At 34.7% G+C, this 21687-nt stretch overlaps 1 protein-coding gene and 1 non-coding gene across 2 annotated transcripts in view; one reads left to right on the top strand and one right to left on the bottom strand.

Moving 5' to 3' along the window:
• Positions 1-373: 373 nt before the first annotated feature.
• The window catches only part of TRUB1 (TruB pseudouridine synthase family member 1), a 39626-nt gene continuing 18312 nt past the window's right edge, over positions 374-21687 (bottom strand). Inside the window, exons 4-8 of the mRNA XM_054503867.2 lie at positions 18260-18341; positions 7633-7705; positions 5790-5929; positions 3665-3721; positions 374-2933 (exon numbers count right to left, since the gene is read on the bottom strand). Of these exons, the coding sequence (XP_054359842.1) occupies positions 2677-2933; positions 3665-3721; positions 5790-5929; positions 7633-7705; positions 18260-18341 (609 nt within the window). The 3' untranslated portion in view covers positions 374-2676. The remainder of the gene's footprint in view (positions 2934-3664; positions 3722-5789; positions 5930-7632; positions 7706-18259; positions 18342-21687) is intronic.
• Positions 8501-8608, top strand: LOC129006980 (U6 spliceosomal RNA). The gene has a single exon (XR_008492165.1). It is a non-coding gene; the product is annotated as a U6 spliceosomal RNA (small nuclear RNA).

The raw sequence follows: 21687 nt of genomic DNA, 5'->3' as shown, positions 1-21687 counted from the left end.
ATCATGTCATGAAGGTTTAGACCTAGAAAAATATAAGACACAGAAATTTCTTGAATATTTTGATAAAAATGAAAAAAAAAAAACTGAGTTGGTATTTAAATACCAGACTATCAGGGAAAACTAATTTGTTTTATGAATGAGTCTTGAACTTTTCAGAGTATCTCAGTTTCAACTGCTTATGAGAGTTAGTAAGATTTTAAAGTTTCAATAAATTTTAAACTTTTCATACTTATTAATCTGATGATAAAAGGGGAAGAGTTATTAGAATCAGCAAATTTAGTTAGCAAAAATGAAAATTAAAACTAAAAGGACAACAGACCATGAAAAATCCTTCTATCAGGTATTTACAACACAAATAACTCATGCAAATATGTATAGAAACCATTGACATTTATTTATATAAATGAACAAAGTATACAGATAAATCACATAAAAGCAAATCAGAAAAACTTTGATTTCTCTCCTATATTTACTAAATTAGCAACAACACATAAAACCCCTACTCAAATGGTAACACTGTAAAATGTTACAACTCTTTGGGAATGCAATAAGGCAAACATAAGTCATAAAGTTCTTCATATTATTTCACTAAATAATCCCCCTCCCAGGAATTTATCATAATAAAATTTAAAACTACTTAAGTATTCAGCAATAGAGAAATAGTTTAAATAAATTAAGAGTATAAAGTAATATAATTAAAATAATCATTATCACAACTACATACATATAGATAATATCAAATGAAAAAGTCAATTTAAAAGTATAGGTGCCTTAAGACTATGTGAACAACAAACATGAAAATAGTAACATAAAAATTTAAATTCTGAAGTTACTACATTAAGATGGTAGAGGTAACAGTAATTTTCCCATTTGGCAAAACTTCAGTTTTAAATATAAAAGAAAAAGAGCGGCTATCGTTTTTAAAAAATGGTCAACAATCTCTACTCCTCTATTAGTAAACTCTGTGTCAATTTTTAAGGTGAAAAATATAGCAGAAATACCTCTGATGTGTTCTAAAACCTAAGTATTTCTCTATTTGGACTTTAATTTGCAATGGAAGAGGACATATTGTAACCCGTACCATTCCAAACAGGCAGGTGTAGCCACTGCCACCTTTGGTTGACCACACACTGTGGGGCACTAGATATGAATAGGTAAAACTGTAAATTTTCATTTTATGACTTTGTGTGTTTGATATTTTATGTTAATGCATCATGGTATTAACACTCTTTTTCCTTACAATTTTGTCTCATACTAAGAATTGTTTTAATGTTTTCATTTAAAATATGTTGCCAATATGTTGAAAATGCTGTACTGATGCATATATAATATTTTACATTGAGTTTAAATTGAGTTAAGCACAAATAAAACCACTTTAGTTTACATATTTTAAATTTCAGAGTTAGAGACTACAAAGCAGGAAAACACCTTTAAAAAGAAAGGCAAAGCATAAACATCTAAAAACTTGTATTTTATGAAATTTCTCATGAGTCTTCCTTTTGAAACTGTATTTAAGTAAAGGAAGAGGGATTTGAATGTTTCTACAGACTGGCTGCATAATATATTGCTTTCCCATAACAAAAATATGAAGCACTCATTATATATGAAGTTTACTATTATAATGTGGCTACATTTAAAAAATTATGGTAAAGAGGGATAGGGAACTTTCAGAAAGCTATCTGAATGAAAATGTTTGAGAAGAACTGTTTTTAAATATTTAGAGCAGAAGAGATTAGCTGGAAATGCAGAGCAGCCATCTCAACATCTGTAAATATCTCTTGAAAGAGCAAACTAAAGAGACAATATCACAGGGATAACGCCCTACAGAGAGATATAAATAAATGCTAAAGAATAAAGTTTTTAGTTGAAGACACATTCTTTAAATTTTAAAAATTATGTTACTTAATAACTTGGTACAAAGTGCTTGACCATGTTGAAATTACTATGAAAATATCTCATAGCTGCCAAAATACAAAACTATAGGAGCTGTCTTCTGCTCTAATGGTAGGAAGGTGACTTTAATTAAGTATTGGTCTTCTATTTACATCCTGTTAGTGGTAGCAGTAATAATTTGGCTCATTTACAAATATTATCAAAGCTTATTCATTTCCAAGATCTAAACAAACACAGGTATCACTAGATGATGGCCATTTTATCAAAGAAATGTTTTTAATAATAAACGCTCCAAAACAGAAGAAAGAGATCAATAATGGCCACTTTAAACAATTTAAAGAATTTCAATAAAATGAAGCCACCAGGAAGCCTAAATAAAGTAAAAATAACACTAAATTATGTTCATTTTTGTGAAACTAAAGAAACATGGAGCTCATACATTTTTCTTTGATTAGGAAATTTGTTCAACTTTTTTACAAGACTGAAGACAGATCAAATTCAGAAAGTTAATTTTTCTGAATCCAATCATATTCATATTTTCACAATACAAAAAATCCTAAAAGAACATTCCACAACACAGCAAACAACTGAGCAACTGCAAGGCCATTTATAATGCATAGAAAATAAATTATGTGCTACTGAAATTGTAAATGATAGACATTTTTCTTCATGCAAAAAAAAAAGTTAGAAATATTGTCTGTCTTTTGAATGTAGCTTGTCATTCTGCATCTGCACACAGGATTCAAATGTCAACCAGAAAATGATGATATTCCCAGGCCAATCTCAACACGTCTTAATTACATCATCTTCTCCCTTTGGCTCATTTAGAGTTATATATTCACAGCTCAAAACCTGTTCATTAGACTCAGGTTTTGATTTTTTAAGTGCCAACTCTGCTGGGAAAAGAGATGAGCAATGCTCAAGAGACTGTGCAATGTCATCAATTGTCCATTTGTCTTCAGGAAGGGCATGTTCTTCTAGCGTAAATGGTCCCTGTTTGGTTCGGGTCAGCTCTAGCACATTGGCACAGGAAGATAGTTCTATGGCAACAAAAGGTGGAAAAAAAATCCAGAAGATAAACGATTCAGTATTTCACAGTCTATAATTGTTCAAATGACCATACTCAATTCAAATCTCTCAAAACCACCCAAAAGTATAATAATCCAATATAAGAACCAAGAGGCCTGAGATAAAGAAATGATTAAGTAGCAAAATAACACTTAATAATCCACCTTATAAGCTGCTTTAAAATCAACAAAGAACTTGCACACATCTTTGTTATTTAACTCATGCAGCAACCCCCTGGAGTAAAGATTAGCCTCACTTTACAGATGAGATCATATGACCCATCCAGTGCGACAACTGCCAGTAAATGGCACAGCCAGAACTGAAACCTTCTGGCTGTTTATAAGACTACGGCTTTCAGTTTAAAAAAATTTGAAAATAACTTTTAGAAGGTTAAATCTTTTTTTTTTTTGATCCCTAGTTTGAGTTAAAATCTTTTGTACTTGAAAAGATGTCAGCCCTACGTTCATTATTCCTGTCTTCATTTTCTGTTCTTTCTCTTCTTTCCCATTACAAGCATTTCACTGCAGCTGCTGAGGCTGATAATTGCAAGCCAGAAACCTACAATGCTTTTAAAGCTGAAGGCAGCAAGAGTTCAGTTCCTAAGGCCAGTACTCAGAAATAAGAAAAACGGAAAATTCCCTCTTCCCATTGAAAAGGAGTATTATTCTCTAAATGATAATTCATAATTCATTTTTATGCTTACCTTTTCCAATGTCACTGATCAAGCTTCTGATATAAAAACCTCCTCCACATTCAACATCTGGAATGTTAACAGTGACATAGTAAATTGCTAACCTCCTATGAAATCCACTTTACATAGAAATGATGTCCCTAAACAAATGTAAAAATGCACTATGCAAACAATTGAGTGATAAAATATTTATGCACTAAAACATAAATTATTCATCCAGTAGCATATGTGTTTGTGAGACTGAAAAGTCAGTGTGGAGAAAGCAAACAGCAGAAACTCATGAACACATTTTAAATTAACTGGCAAGTCTTACCACTCTAATACTTCAGCCTTGTTCATTTAATAGGTTTTAAATAGTTAGAAATCTCAGCTTTGCTATCATGAGCTGTAGATTTTAAAAAATATTTTCAGATTTGTATGCCTTGTTCATTTAATAGGTTGTAAATGGTTAGAAATGGTAGCTTTGCCATCATGAGCTGCAGATTTTTAAAATATTTTCTGATTTGTACATTCAAAAAACATACAACCAACCAACCAACCAACCAACCAAAAACCCCTTTTCACAGTGACAAAAATTATGTTTGGGGTACTGTACTACACATGAAGAACTCAGTTTATTTAAATGTTCTCTTGGAAATACTCCTGAAGAAATCATAAAACAACTTAAAATTACACAATGTCCCAGAACTGAATGTAAATCTAAATATCTTCTTAACACAATCTAACACAAGTTTATTGGTTAAGAACAGAGCTCTCCATTATTTTTATCCATCAGCAAGACTTCCTGAAAAGAGCTGCCACATTTCCACACTATATTCTAGCTGTGGAATATATTCTAGCTGCTTCAAGTCTTACTGGTAGAAATAAAGCCATTTGGGGGAATTAATCAAAACTCACCACCTGGGGATTTTAATCACCCCCCGCTTTCTTTAGTCAGCTCATGGTTGGGGGCCACTGCTGAGATTAAAAGTGGGCACTGGGATGAAATGCAGGTGTGCTAGCATTCTTGCATGATATTTGACTTGAGCGAAAAGACAGCTCTTTTGGCCTGTTACACTCTCCCTAGTCAATAAAATATTTCTGACTTAAATGCAACCTGAAAAATCCGAGTTTTTCTTGCTTTCATAGAGAATATCTACTCTGTCAAACCAGCTGCTTCATTTTCATGGAATGGAGCACAACCTTTTTAAGTGTGTTTTTTTCATTATCTGTCAAATATTTTAGAAGCAGGAACATGAAGAAACAAAGTGACTTTTTTTTTCTAATGGTACAAAACCATATCCTGCAGAAACACAACACAGATAAAACAATAATGCCAATAAAAAAGCAAAGCAATAAAGTTTAGATTAAAAGATTTGGGGACATTATTTCTAAAAGGAATCCTATTCAGTGCACTGTGAAACTAAGGGTAGGCTCAATTTAAAGGAGTCTGAGGATTAAGAACGATGGCTTTGGATTCTTCACAGATCTTACATGTTTACAACTTTCTGCAGCCTGATCATAAAATTTCCAAACAACAGAAATGAACTTTTTAGTCTTTACATTTCAAATATGTATTCGAAATTAAAATTCATAACTTGAATTAAAAATGTGACCATGTATTGAAGAATACATTTCTGCCTTACCCATTTTTTTCCATATTTGCAGGATCTTTAATAGTAAGTAATAGGTGGTGAAGAAGGGAGTGAGGGTTTTCTTGTCCAAAAACTAAAAATGCTTTGTTTTCATTGGAAAATTAATGTCAGTTCTAAAATGGAATGTATCGGGTACTAGCCAAAATGGGAGGAAAAGCATCCAAAAGATAATAAAAACCTAAAATTTAAAAAGTATATACTCCTTACCTACTCTTCTCTATAGAGATCTAAAGTATGTTACTTTCAACTTTCTAGTAAGATAACATAGTACAATATATGAAAAAGTCAGCCCAGTTAGAAAGGCATTTCTGAACCTCCATATAGCTATAGGTATCTCATTAAATGTGTTACCAAAAAAGGTATAAAGAAATCCTAACTTTCCTTAAATTCAAATTTTAAAAAATCTCCAACATCCTATGGATCTATTAAAATGACACAAAAGTAGCCAAATACAAATTAAAAATACACGTAAATACAAATGATTTCAAATTTCTCCATCTTACCTAATGTGAAAAATGGTGGCTGGAATTTTTGAAGGGAGATACTGTATACAGTCACTGGCCTGGCAGGTTTTGCTTCTACGACTTCACCTCTCTTCATCAAAGTCGAAAGTCTCTGTCCATCTTTCTTTAATGCAGAATAGCTTGTGAGATGAGAGAAGGAGAAATGGAAGGAAAGGAGAGCAAGAATTGAGAGGGATTTGGAAAGATTGGGAGATAATAATTTCAGATTTGGTATGGAAAGGAAGGATGACTGGCAGTGCTTGACAATGAAAATCCTTCTAAAAAATGAATGAATTTTTAATTCTAATCTACTCCATAATGCTGTCATGGATAGAGTTTCTAAATATTTCTAAGGCTGATATAACCTCATTCTGGCACACAATATGCAGTGTTACCAATTTTATTCTTTAATCATCTTTCTGGAGACGATCTATTCATGTCTTGTCCTTACTAGTCCCCATTCTATGTTAAAAGGCACAAGGAATTTAGTAGACTCTGGTCATAATACTCTCAGCTATATTTCCTTGAAACAATCTCTACTATAATATTCATTTTTATATAAGTTACCAAAACATTTCTAAGAAGCTAATAAGCAAATAATCTACTTAGCGTATCTTAGCTTTTCGTGATAAAATTTTACTAGAAAACAAAATCCTTGCAATAATCACAGAAAATATTAAAACAATTCTTATACATAAATATAAATAAGTTTAATTTAACAATGATCCAAAATAACGTTTATGCAGATCTTGCTAAAATTTTTAAATTTTTACATTTGAGGCAAAATCATGAAAAAGCATCTCCTCAGAGATATTTCAATGTTCCTGAAAAAAACCCAAGATTTTAAATACAAAATAAATACTAAATTCTAAAATAGAAGTCAGAAACTTACCCTGACATATCCTATAACCAATTCATCCATTTTTTTCAAAAGACGCAATTTGCTTGAAATGGTAATGTGCACAAAAATATGGCTACATGGTATTATGACCTGAATGCCAAACCTCCAAATTTATACACTGAAATCCTAACCCCCAAGGTGTTGCTATTAGGAGGTAGGGTCTTCTGGGAGGTAATTAGGTCGTAGGGCGCAGCCCTCATGAAAGAAATTAGTACGCTTATAAAGGAGGCTCCAGAGAGCTGCCTTGCCCCTTCTACTATGGGAGGATACGGTAAGAAGGTGCCATCTGTGAAAAAGCAGGCCTTCACCAGACACTGAGCCTACTGCACTGCGATCTTGGACTTCCCAGCCTCCAGAACAGTGAGAAATAAATTTCTGTTGTTTATAAGCTACCCAGTTTATGTTATTTTGTTACTGCAGCCCAAACTAAGACAAGCAGTAAAGCAATATACTTGTATTTTTAATAAGTTGTAACTCTCATCGGTTTCGCTGGCTGCAGAGAATAGTGAAGCAAAAGATTGTGCCCAATAGGAATGGTCCCAGCACCCGACATGCAGTGCACATTAGGACTCTGACTCACACCTTGACTTCCCTCCCAGACGGGACTGGTCCCTTCACAACAGTTCTAGGAAAAGAGACATCTCTGGGCTCCAGAACTGCCCTGATGTTTGTTGATAGAATCAGAAAAGCCAATAAACACTATAATAGCACAGATGTCAGGCTGGGGCCACACTCAGAAACAAAGGAGACCACATTACACTGCCTCTTAGAGAGTGTCAAAAGCTCCACATCCTGTCTTACCTTTACTTGAACATTTGGCACATCAGATTTAAAACCTGCCTCGCCATATGCTAAGAGGAAACTCATGTATTTTAACTAGACTGATGTTAACCATTGGAAAAGAAAAGTAAACATTTTTCCAAATTTACCAATTGAACTTACAGGGGGGGCACTTGCATTATATTCCCAGTAAATTTCTGTAGAATGCCTTCAATATCTTCTTGTGTTATTTTATCTGCCAAAAATCAACAAAAAGACACTAAAACAACCACAGAAGTACATGTACTATTTTCACAGCACCAACAGCCCTGAAAATTCATTTAAAACTTCTTCCAAAAAAGCATATATTACAGTACAGTATGTGTTTTATAGCCAAAATTGTACCTTGTTAAAAAGAATAAAATATACATTAATGAGATAAAAGAGGGAGAAAGTCTTATATTCTTTATTAAAACAATTTCATTTGCTCCAATTTTTCTCCAATAAAAATAATGCAATCACCTTATACATATATTCAGTTGGTTCTGACTATGGCCTTAAGAAGATCTGAGGAAAATCCCACATTAGCTATAGAAATGATCCTGCAGTAATTAATAATGAAGTGATCAGAATACAAGCAGCAAAATAATCCCCGTAAGTTCTTTTCTAAGTTTCTCTAGGGATCAAATATTGTAAATAACTTAACATGGCACTTAACAAGTATTATCCACATTTTAAGTTTTACCTGGCAAGATTTCAAATCTGTTTTATGTTATGGCAGAAATTTTACACACTCACATTCAACTCTGTTGTCGAGTAAAATTGCATTTGTCTGTCTCCCCACCCCAGCCTCCCGCTTCTCTGTTGTTGGAATTTCTCTCGTTTTACATGAACACTCCCAGCCAGCCTCAAAAATAAGCCAGTGCAAAAAAAACATACATAAGCAAGGATTTTAGCATGCTTACTAAACAAGCATTTTTTAAACGATTTTAGAAAATATGAATGAAGACATATACATAAAGCTTTTACTATCTGTTAGTCATGTTTTCAGCTTTTGTTTGGTATTGCTTCAAACAAAATGATGCAATATTAAAGTAGAGTTCTAGCATGGCCCCTGAGCAAGGGTGACATGCAAATTAGTGAAGTGTTCCATATTTTATTTTTATTTATTTATTTATTTTTTTGAGACAGGTCTCAATCTGTTGCCCAGGCTGGAGTGCAGTGGTGTGATCTTGGCTCACTGCAACCTCTGCCTCCTGGGTTCAAGCAATTCTCGTGCCTCAGCCTCCCAAGTAGCTGGGATTACAGGCATGTGCCACCACACATGCCTACTTTTTGTATTTTTTAGTAGAGGCTGGGTTTCACCATGTTGGCCAGGCTGGTCTCAAACTCCTGACCTCAGGTGATCCTCCTGCCTCAGCCTCCCAAAGTGCTAGGATTACAGGCATGAGCCACTGTACCTGACCGTGTTCCATATTTAAAAAAAAAAAAAAAAAGACAAAAAGTACAGTTCTATAATTTTAAAAACTAAAATATATGATACACTGAAATTTAGAATTTTCATACTCAAAGATGTCTTCATACATATTTCCTATTTAGTAATAAACTAAATCACAGAAATATTCTATAATCTGTTTAGTTCACAGCCAATGGTAAGAAATTTCAGTGCTTTTACCATTTTGTAGAAAATTTATCTAAACTTTTTATTCTGGTATATGTGTATTAAATTTGAATTTATTTGAACAATATTAAATAAAAACGAGTGTGCTTTGAATTACTCTTCCAATACCAGAATTAAAAGTCAGCATGGAATACTATGTCCAGATTTTAATATCAACCCAGCAAGACAGTTTTAACCTCAGTATGACCTTGACCCTTAAAAGCTAAATACAAACAAAAGACTAGAATCTACTAGACTCAAACAGACAGAAGAGCTATAACACTCAAAAGAATTTCTCTAGCACCTAGCAGCTCCAACAAGGCAGACCTCAGATGGCTGATCTGTTCATACTGTTTCTCAAACTGTATCTCATGATACAGATGAGGATTTTTCTATGAAAAAATTTTAGTCTATGGCAACATTAAGACATTATTACTAGTGGCACCTTAGTTATACAAATATAAGATTTCCAGATCTAGACAGCCAATGCTGTCACCATGCTGGCACTTGCTGAAGGAAATGCCACTGTTGATAAAATTGCAATAGTTCACAACTTAGCCACATATTTTTTAAAACAAGGCCAAACAACTTTCTACTTCTGCTAAGCTGGTCTCTTTACTGACACTCCTGCAACTGTGTACTCCTTTGTGCTGCTTTGGTGGCCCTCTTTTGCTGATATCACCACACACAAGATGACAAGATGTGTTCTTTCTCATTCTACTTCTGCCATATTGTCTCTTTCTCTGACTGAACCTGTCAAGCATTTGTGGTTTGCGCTGTTCACTCTGCAATTAATCATACACAATTTTTAACTATTCTTTCTTTCTACATATATTCTCTTCTTTCTACATATTTGATTTCTACACACACACACATACACACACGTACGTATGATCTCACCAATGAAATTCTAAGCTTCTCAAAGACAAAGATAATTTTTCTTATATAACATACACTATTAAAATGGCACTCAAGACATCTGCTGAATTTAATTTGCTGAAGAATAATAGAATCTCAAGGCTGAAGGGCATTTAAAAGTCACCTAGGCCAATCATCCATCTGATGTTTGAATTACTAGGCAGCCTACACAGCAAGTTATCTTATAATAAAATCTAAGCTTGTGGTACATGAGTATGTAGTACAAACTGATTATATCTAAAATATGATATAAGTCCAATCAAAATAATAATAATTGTTCTTATGACATAAGCATAAAGACTCTACTTCCAAAGTATTTAAAAAGAAACAGAATAAAATGTCCTCAGTAAATATATCCAATAACTAGGCAGAATAAATATATTTGGTAAAAGAGATACAAGTGTCACAGGACTTAGGTAATTATTTTTTGTTTAGTAAATTAATAAGCCATCAATGTGACAGCATTCATTTGAAATTAACTTTTTAAAATCATTTTCATAAAATGAATATATACCAATCATGTTATACATCATTATTTGCTTAAAATTTTACTCTTCCAGTGAACTCACAACATCATAGCTGAGACTTAACCGGACTACAGAGCTAAAAACAATATGATTGAGTTAAAAACCATATTTGACTACAAAAGAGTAACTGTGACTAGACAAATCTTGCCACCATAAACAGCTGTTAAACTGGACAAAATATATTAAGCAACAGTTTTTAGACAGACAACAGGCAGCAAGCACTATAATCCCTGAGGAAAGAGAAACAAACAAAGCAAGTCCCATGATCACTTGTTTTTGTCTGGAGGTGCTTTCTTAACTGTGGGACAGAGAGGGGAACTTCAAAGCACAGTGATCTCAGTGAACATAGTTCAGAATCTGAGGAAGTAGTGGCAGCTGGAATTTGAGGAAAATACACAGAGAAAGAAATGTCTATGAAGGCCCCCTTGATACTCTGACTAAATTCTAGGCTGTACATACATATATACAGAGTCTGTACAAAATTAACTAAAGAAGTACTACCAAAGCTCTTACAAGGCTGGGGGATGTTTCAATTTCAACCATCCAGAATGAAGAAACTTTGTTGAATGCACAGGTCATTTGATAGACACCCCAGAAAAGTCATGCTTTACGAGCAGAGCTAATCTAGACCTGGAAAAAAAGTCTACTTTAGAGCCATCCTAATATAAAATCTATACAAAACACAACTAGAACAAATAAGTGAGTTTAGCAAGGTTGAAAAACACAAAAAAAATCAACTCCATTTCTATATACCACCAATGAACTATTAGAAATTGAAACTTCAGAATCTGAGGTACTCAGAGATTTCATAAACAAAGGATGTAAAGATCTGATACTGAAAACTACAAAAATATGGCTATAAAAGACCTAAACAAATGAAGAGAGATATCTTATTTCATGGGTCAGAAGACTCAATATTGTTTAGATGTCAATTCTTCCAAAATTCATCTATAGCTTCAAAACAATCTCAAACTGCCAGTAGACTTTGAGTGTGTGTGTGTATAAAAATTGACAAGCCGATTCAAAAATTCATATGGAAATGCAAAGGCCAAGAATGGCAAAAGCAACTTTGAAAAAGAACAAGTTGGAGGGCTAACACTCCTTAATTTAAAGACTTACAAAGCTACAATAACCAAGACAGTGTGGTACTGATTTAAAAATAAATACACCAATGGAATAGAACTAAAAGTCTCAAAATAAAAGTATGTAGATATGGACAACTGTTTTTTGACACAGGTTCAAAGGCAACCACAGAAAGGATAGACTTTTAAAAAATGGTTACAAAATGATGTACATATGCAAAAAATGACCTTGAATCCATATCTGAAATCATATTCAAAAATTAACTCACAATGGAGAGAGGGGAATAAAGACACTTTCATGATGATAAATATGTTCACTGTTTTCATTATAGCTATGATTTTACAGGTGAATGTATATTAATTTTTTAAATTATATATTTTAAATATAGTATTTCTGTATGCCAATTATACTTCTAGAAAGCTGTTTTTAAAAAATAAATAGGGTCTTCAAACTAAATTGCAGTAATGAATTTGGGGTGGTGGGACATCATGGCTGAGCTTGCTCTTGGGTAATTTAGCAAAAGTTATTTGCTGTAAGTTTGATATTATTTCAAAATAAAAGAAAGGTCATAAGGGACTATTATAAACAGCTTTATACCAATATTTTTGAAATTTTAGATGAAATGACAAATTCCAAGAGAAAAAATTATCTACATTGATATAAGCATAAAAAATAGTATATCCAATAGCTAGTAGAAAAAAATCCAACCCATAGTTTAAAACATTCTTAACAAAGAAAACTCAAGAACAGATGTCTACCTGTAAATTCTTCCAAACATTAGAAAAAAATACCAATCTGATAGAAATTCTTCCTGAGAATAGAAAAAATGAGAACAGCACCCAAACTATTGTATGAGGTCGTCATAACTTTGATATCAAAGCCAGTCCAGGACATTAAGAGAAAAGAAAAATAAAGGGTAATCTCACTCAAACACAGATGCAAAAATCCTAAACTAAATATTAGCAAAACAAATGCAACAATTTATATAAAGGATAACACATTACAACTAAGTTGGGTTTATTCCAGAAATGTAAAGTTACTTTAATATGTGAATAAGGAGAAAAATCAATAGATACAGAAAAAAATATTTGATACAATTTAATGTCTGCTCATGATTTTAAAAAACCAGAACTCAGCAAATTAGGAATAAAAGGCAACTTCTTTACTTTGATAAGAAAGCTATTAAAAAAAACCTATAAGGCCGGGCACGGTGGCTCAAGCCTTTAATCTCAGCACTTTGGGAGGCCAAGGCAGGCAGATCACAAGGTCAGGAGATTGAGACCATCCTGGCTAACACGGTGAAACCTCATCTCTACTAAAAATACAAAAAATTAGCCAGGCGTGGTGGCTGGCACCTGTAGTCCCAGCTACTTGGGAGGCTGAGGCAGGAGAATGGCGTGAACCTGGGAGGTGGAGCTTGCAGTGAGCCAAGATTGTGCCACCGCACTCCAGCCTGGACGACAGAGCAAGACTCCATCTCAAAAAAAAACAAAAAAAACAAAAACCTATAGAAAAAAATCTATAAGAAATAAGGTAGGAAGGACTTGTTCTTCCAGATATCCAGATAGTCTAAAACTACAGCAATTAATATAGTCTGGTGTATATACAAGTATAAACAAACTGATCAATGTAAAAAAACAGATTTTTTTTTAAACAATAGCCTAAGTGGGTGCTTGATGTGTAATAAAGGAGAGAACACAAGAGTACTGGGAAAGTGCTGAAGCAACTGGACATCCATGCAGGAAGAAAAGGTGGATTGCAGAGGGAACATGAAAGGCAAAGCAATAACAGCTTCTAGAACATAGGAAAATATCTTCACGCTTTTAGAGTCAGAATTCTAAGTTTTCTTAAACAGGACACCAAAAGGACCAACCATAAAGGAGAAGACCTGATAAGCTGGACTAAATTATAACAAAGAACTTGTGTTTTTCAAAAGACAAGAGAGGAAAAAGGCAAGCCACAAAGTAAGAGAAAATATCTGCAACACACATAGCCAAAAGAAGAGAACATATCCAGACTGTATAAAGAACCTATGCATCCTCAAATGGAAGGTGCTTAATAAAAAAACTCATACAAATGTATAAGAAAAAGGCAACTCAAAAGGGAAAGAAAAAACAAAAAATGGGTTAAGAGACCACCTAAACAGACAATACAAAAAAGAAGATGGCTAGTAAGCCAAAAACACTTAATAAGGTGCCAAATCTCATCAACAATCAAATTAAAACCACAATGAAATACTGCTACACACTCGCCAGAACAGCCAAAATCAAAAACACTATTAATAGCTAAGGATGTGGAGCAAGTGGAATGCGTATGCACTGTTAGTGGAAATGCAAAGTTTTCCAAGCACAATCACTTTGGACAACTGTTTGACAATTTCCAGTACAGTTAAATATACACCCACTCTATAACCCAGGAACACATGCACGCACGCGCACACACACACACACACACACACACGACCTATATTCCACTTGGGTATATACCCAAAAGAAACGACGGTAGAAATGTGTCTACCAAAAGGCAGGTATAAAATATACACAGCACTTTATTCACAAAGCCCCAAACTGGGAGAGTATGTGTATAGTATATTCACACAGTGGCATACTACATAGCAATAAAAAAGTCCAAAATACTCATACATGTACCAACATGCATCTCAAAAATATAATAAGTGGAAGAATTTAGACACAAAAGGACACATAGTGTTTAATTCCATTTATACTAAATTCAAAAACAGGCAAAACTATGCCTTAGTTTTAAAACCATCTCCATAGTGTTGGATGTTAGAATAGTAGTTACCTTTGCAAAAGGAAGACAGGGTAATGACAGATAGGGCACAAGTGTGGTTTCTAGAAATCTTCTATTTCTTGACTAAGGGTGATAGCTACCTACACAGATATTTGTTTTGTGCAAATTGATAGAGCTGTACCTTTATTTTTTGTTCAGTTTTCTCTTACTTGTACAACATTTTATAATGAAAAGTTTAAATGCAAACAGCTCTGTAAGAATTTTTATACCCAGCTACACACTAGTCCAATTATAGCATATGCCCTATTGGTTTACATCACAATTTGAAACTAAATTCAACTCTTGAGCTTACTCCAGGAAAAGTCTCAGCAGCCAAACCATACACAGTCCAAGAGGAGCCTGTACCATTAGATACATCAGCTACATCCATTTGAGAAGACCTTGGTAACATCTGATCTCAGGACTAAGGGATGGTGGTGTTTAGAATAAAAGATTAGCATGAGATTCCACTTTTCTTTCTACCTTTCTTGACTCATGGGAGGGAGAGAAAAAACTACTCCCAGTAAAGGGACAGTTAGGCCTTCCCAGATGCTTGGTCCACATCTAGCCTGGGAAGCTATGGTCCTAGTGTCCTTAGCTCAGCGGAGAACAGATGAGCACACTGAAGCTGTGTGTCCTCAGAGACACTGGCAATAGTAGCAGACACTTAATACCTAGATGTGGATGAGAAGACAGCAGCAAAAGGCAGGAAGATGCTTTGCCTTTCCCGGCTTATCTGCAGTCATCTTTTCTGAGAATACCTCTGCTGCCTATCTTTTTTAATTCAAACTCTGTATGTTATATATGTCATTCTGTATGCCGTATACTACACCAAAAATACACTGAGGACCAAAAGAGACATGGTTTCAGCCCCATGGCTGAAATACACCTGCATGACTATCTGGCAGACATCCTTAAGTCTGACAGTACACAGGACAATTCTTCATTGTGTTCTATGATCCTCTGTGTTACAGGACATCTGGTATCCCTGATCTCCACCCACTGAGGGCAGCTGGTGTCACCACCCCACCCAGTCATTGTAACAACTAGAAACACAGTTTTTAATTGACCTGTCCAGAACAACTGATGTTGGCTAAAGTAACTCAGTATGCAGTCAATGGCAAATTAATGTTCTTAAGTCATTTTGTCCTATCTAGACAAATACTATTTTTAACTGTTATTTCAGACAGCTGAAAGCTAGCTCAGAGAAATAAGAAAATGAGTCTCTGGCTTAGACTCAAACATCAAAGCATGTAACAGGGCCTCTCCCTTTGTTCTCTATCATAACACTCTATTATTCCTAAATAGCATTTTTCACTATTTACAATTATGCTGTATGTTTGAGTGCTGATCAGGAGTTCAAGACCAGCCTGGCCAACAAAGTGAAACCCTGCCTCTACTAAAAATACAAAAAATAGGCAGGCATGGTGGTGCATGCCTGTAGTCCCAGCTACTCAGGAGGCTGAGGCATAATAATCACTTGAACCCGGGAAGCAGAGGTTATAGTGAGCCAAAATCGTGCCACTACACCCCAGCCAAAAGACTTTTAGTCTGCTAATATCTGTGTGCTTACATATGAATGCACCTACTTTATTATAAATTACTTTTCTTACTTATATTCCATTGACTATATCATATTGATTTTTCTAAATGTATAAGTAAATTCAAGTATCTCTGAATTTTATTTCAGGATAGTAAAGAAGGCATTATAAGATATTGGTCCTAGGTCTCTGTATTAGGTCTCAGAAGGCTGAGAATATTGGTCAGAGTTCTCCATTAGGCAGTAAGTTCCTTAAGGACACAAGCTAGGTCTTACATTTATCTATCTTTCCCTTGGTACCTGCTATAGCAGCTTCAACAAATAGAAAATATTTGTTGATTTACGGAAAGCACACAGAAAAATCATGCCAATCAGCAAAATTCTCTGAGCTCTCATTTTCTGGGACTAAAAATACTATTCAATAAACTGTAGGAAGCTCTTCTCTTCACAGCCTGAAAAACATTCTTAGTTTCTCTATGATTTACTGCATCATTACAATGAGATGATTTAACAAACTGAGCTTTCTTTAAGGTAAGTAAATAAGGTTACAAATTACCTAATACAGCATAGAGCTTTTTAAAATTCTAAAATGCTTAAGAATAGGAAGAAAGGATATGTTTAAGTATTTTAGTCACCCTGGGCCCCTTCCAGCATCCTCAATGAATTACACCATCACGTAACCAATTTTAAAACCCCAAAACCTAGGTCATGGTTGACAACTTCCTCACTATCCCATCCAATCAACTAAAAATCAAGTCTTGCTAATTTTACTTCCTAATCATGGGAAATTTTTCTAATAGGAAAACTCTGTCTCTACCACTGGCACCCTGGTCCAACCCTGGTCATCTCTGCTTGTACTACTATAAGAGCCTCATGACTTGTCTATGAGACCTCCAAATTCATTCTCCTCCAATCAATCCTCATAATCACACTATGAGGTTGCTATCATTATTGTCATTTTGGAGACGGAAAAACTTTAACATAAAGAGACTAAGAAAATTTCAAATTTACACAGCTAGATAAGGGCAGAGCTAGAAATTAAACCCAGATTTGTCTACTCTAGTGCGCCTTATATTTTTCACCACGTGGTACCCCCCCCCCCCAGCCTTAATTATATTACCCCAGGACTACTGTTCTGAATAATAATCATTCTCCTTATTACGGTTTGGTAAATGGAGTCAGAGATACAGGAGACTTAATTACATAAGTACTCATGAATACTTTAGTATACTCTGGAAGTCTCTGATGTCCTCCTATTGCCCTATGCCTCCTTAATCTTAAAAGTCTTCTGGTTGAAGGTTATAGTTGGTTTTCAATTAAGTGAGGGTCTGCTATTATTTGCTAATAATAATAATTCCAAGAATATTTCAACATCTGTTTTTGAAAAGCCTTGAAATCAATCAGCAATTTTTCTTTTCATCATGTTGATTGATTAATTGAGCAAGATACTAAGCTATATATAAATGTTAACAGAATAAATGAAGCTATTATGAACAATAAAAAGGTTGGCCTCACTACTGGGGCAATATGCAGTATGTAATAAGGATAATCAACACAAAAATATAAGGGGGCCAAATGCTGGCTTGCCTATGACTAAGAGATAACATTAAACAAAAAAAAAACCAGAAAGTCCACAAATTGGTGACATAATGATGCAGGTGAACTGACTTAGAAAACTGCAATTGCTGCATTATAAACAGCATAAGCACTGTGAGAGTTGCTAGGAGACCATTTCATTTATCTATCCTTCCTTAGGGTAGTGAAAGAAGGGGTAGTAGGAAACTTAAGGTGGGCCCCTGTGAGTTCTGCTTTACTTCCAGAGAAATAGCTTGCCCTCTGTCCTCTTTTCACATAGTCCAAAAGCACAAAAACATGACGAGTTTTAAAGTACTAAACTTGGTACATTTATTTCAACAGCTGATAGGTAATTTTTTTTTTTTAATGGCAAGACAGATAAAATCTAACAGAGTATCTCTGCTTTGTTTCTCATTTACTAGGGAAAATAACCCAAATCCTAGCCATAAGTGCTTTTGCAAGGAGGTTATTTGGAAGAATAATTCTGAACACTTAAAAAATCATTATAGAAAAAGAGGCAATCACAATAAATCTTTATTCAAAAACTCATATCAAGTAAGCAACAATGTGATAAACAATTTCCAATCTTCTTAGCCCTAAGAAACATACTGAGAATTAAAATGACTGATACTATCAGAGATTTGTTTTAAAATTCTACCTTCACAGAAACTTTTCCTAAATGTTAGAAAAGAGGCCTACATTAGATGAGCTCCATACCATAAGGTTTTTCTTCTGTTACCTTCCCCGTAGAATCTAGTGTATCAGTAGCTTTCCCCAGTTCTCCAATGGCAGTATATCTCTAGAGGAAGGGAAACAAGAGAGAAAACAGGCCGTGAGGCAAAGAAAAACTGTTATGCACGTCTTGAAGTTTATACAGAATTTTACTAATACTACCAACCTGGTACAAAATAAAGGCTAAAACAACAGACTGCAATTGTTTTTTTGTTTTTAATATGTGGAAAGCAATTGTGTAAACTGCAGAACATTCACAAACGTCTCACACTAGCCAATATGAGAAAGATAAACCTGATTTTATTGATAATTATGGCTTAATAATTATGACCATTATTATTGTAAACAAATTTCTCAAACCACCTTTATACTGAGAACTTCATTTAAGGAAAATTTTCAAGTCTATCCATGAGTAGAGAGAATGGTACAATAGCCCTGACCCTACGGCCATCATAAGATTCAATAATCTTCCCACATATACAATTAAAATTAATTTTAAATAAGCCGACTTAGTACTTCTTACATGAAATACTAAGACAATTCTTAGTAACTAGGTCGTGTATTTAAACAAGAGCTAAATCTGTAGAAAAAGAGCAAAACCAGTACAGTCACAGAATCAGTCACTTAACTATTCAATGTGTTGTTTGTTTGTCTTGTTTTTTTTTTTTTTTTTGAGACGGAGGGAGTTTCACTCGTTGCCCAGGCTGCAGTGCAGTGATACGATCTCGGCTCACTGCAACCTCCGTCCCCCGGGTTCAAGTGATTCTCCTGCCTCACCCTGTGGAGTAGCTGGGATTACAGGCACCCGCCACCACGCACGGCTAATTTTTTGTATTTTTAGTAGAGATGGGGTTTCACCATGTTGGTCAGGCTGGTCTCGAACTTCTGACCTCAGGTGATCCACCCACCTCGGCCTCCCAAAGCCAAAATGCTAAGATTACAGGTGTGAGCCACCACGCCCGGCCATGTGTTTTCTTAATAAAGATAAATTACTACTTAAGATCTCAGGAACAAGAATCATTTCTAAGAACTGATCTTTATTCACAAGTGAAGAATTCGATAATTCTTAATTACGTGAGGATTGTCTTATTTCTCATCTTAGGACACACTTGTAGTACGTATTCTTTTCACTACTCTCTTTTGGTCAAAAGCAAATTTTATTTGGGGCATCACATGAAGTAGTGAAAAAAGTGCAAGAACTGTATTTCCCCCTGAAAATAATCTGTATTTATGTGAGCAATTTTATAAAAGAAGGCTCAAAGTACTTTGCAGAAATATAAGCTTATTCATGAAAAATGTATTACGCTAGTGAAGGGACCCAAGACAAAAATGAGAAAAATATTAAAACTTCAAAACCTCGTAAGTATGCAGACATTTTATAACAGCTTAAGGCCCTTTGATGAAATCACCTTAATATTATCAAGCTCAGATTTTTTTAAATAAATATAATACAGAAGGGAATATTCCAACGCATTTCAACTAATTTTTTTAAAGTTTCATAGGTATTGACAAAAATTAGCTTTTTGTAACTAAACACAGTCTCATCACCTGAGACACCCATTCCTGCTTCTATATTTTGGGACAATCAACCTTGATTAAGCATACCACAGGGGGAAGTATGAGAGAAGTACAACAATGGTAACAGCACAGGCTCAGGGTCAACTGGCTGGGTTTGAATTCTGACTCTATCACAATTTGTAGATCAAGTTAGTCTTTCCTGCTGGAGCTTAATTTCCTTATCTTAAAAGTGGAAAATAATAATGCCACATGAGAAGAAGCAAAGAGTTCAGAGTAACAATACCTAGCCCTGGTAAATAACAGATAATACCACCATCATCATTTTTATTTCCTAAGAAAGAAAATACAGAATGATTCACAGTAACAGTGGCTAGAGTTGACTCATCTGGTTACAGTCAGCTCCCATAAGGAAAGCAAAGCATCAAAATGCTTTATGATTTTTTTGCCTTTAGAGTCTGTTTAGTTGCATAAGAAAACCACGGTGCAATCTTGCAGACTATGCCTTGAATGTATCTGCAGTATTCTGCTCTGCAACAAGTTTGAACTAGGAACCTTAACATGTTTCCCAAGTATGCAATGCCCATTCTAGTCTCTGGACTCTTGGTGTTTTATGCACCTGGGGCACATATGCCACTTCCCTGGCCTTGAACTCCCTCTCTTCTCTAAGGATCAAACCTTATTCAGCTTTCAGAGCCACCCCTTAATTCATCCCAACTTCCAATTACCCACCTCCACAGCATGACTAAGAGTAGGTGCTCGATACAAATTCCATACATAGAAAGAAGGAAGGCCTATATCAAATCCACAAATTCAATCATGTTTCTTAAGGACTACGAATGTCCAAAGTATTCTCCTAAGTGCTAGGGAAGGATACACAGATACATAAGATAGATTCCTCTCCCTCTAAGAGGTTACAGTGTAATGGGAAAATGTCAATAAAGACAAGTACTGCAGAGGGGACTGGATATAATGGCAACAATAGACATGTCTGGTTTATCTCACCGAGCTCTCATATCACACGGCTTAGCACATGATGACCTATAGAGATATTCACTGTTTTCCGAGTATATTTTATTGATCCTCACTTTCTCGAAGTATGAACTCTTAGCTAGAGTTTCCCATTGCCATTCTATTGTGTTCTTTACTAGATAGAAACACAGTAGCAGCTTAATAAAAAGTTGCTGACAGAATGATACACATGCTAGAAAAGTGCCTGTGTGTGCAATTCTTCACATTTCACCATAGTTTTGAATATCTAGATTTTATCTGCTAAGTCTCAACCCACTCCAGGATCTGCAATTATATTGTATGTAGCTACGTGCTGGATTCTTTTTAGGGGAGACAATATCTAAATCAACATTCTCAAATCAAATCAAAATGTTCTCAAACATTTTGCTTTCAGAACTCCTATACACACTTAAAACTTATTGAGAAACCCTGGCACGCATTTTTTAAAAACATGTTATATCTGCCTAGATTTATTGTATTAGAAATTAAAGCTGAAAAATGTTTAAAACTTCCATTAGCCATCAGAGCAATGATGTCATTGCACATCCAGTAACCTCTGAAAAACTCTACCATGTATTTGTGGGATTGCAAGTTAAAAAGGCAAAACTATGAAAATAATTTCAATTTCAACAGACACCCTGAAAGAGTCTCAGGAGTCCTTAGACCACACCCTGTGAACCGATGATTGAAATCAGCTGTTTCCTAGCTTTCCCTTGTCCTGGCATCTAGTAATAATTATCCTTCAATTTTATTCAGTTATCCACAAACCACTTAGAAAAATTCACCCACACAGTTAAGCCTTCAGCTGAAACAAAGCCTCATGACCAAAAAGATATTGGGATAGAAGAAACAAGACATGGAGATATACACATTCAACCCTAACATTT

The sequence above is a fragment of the Pongo pygmaeus genome, chromosome 8 (genome assembly GCF_028885625.2).
Source record: "Pongo pygmaeus isolate AG05252 chromosome 8, NHGRI_mPonPyg2-v2.0_pri, whole genome shotgun sequence".
In the NCBI taxonomy this organism is placed as follows: Eukaryota; Metazoa; Chordata; class Mammalia; order Primates; family Hominidae; genus Pongo; species Pongo pygmaeus.
This window is presented reverse-complemented; position numbering and strand designations above follow the sequence as displayed.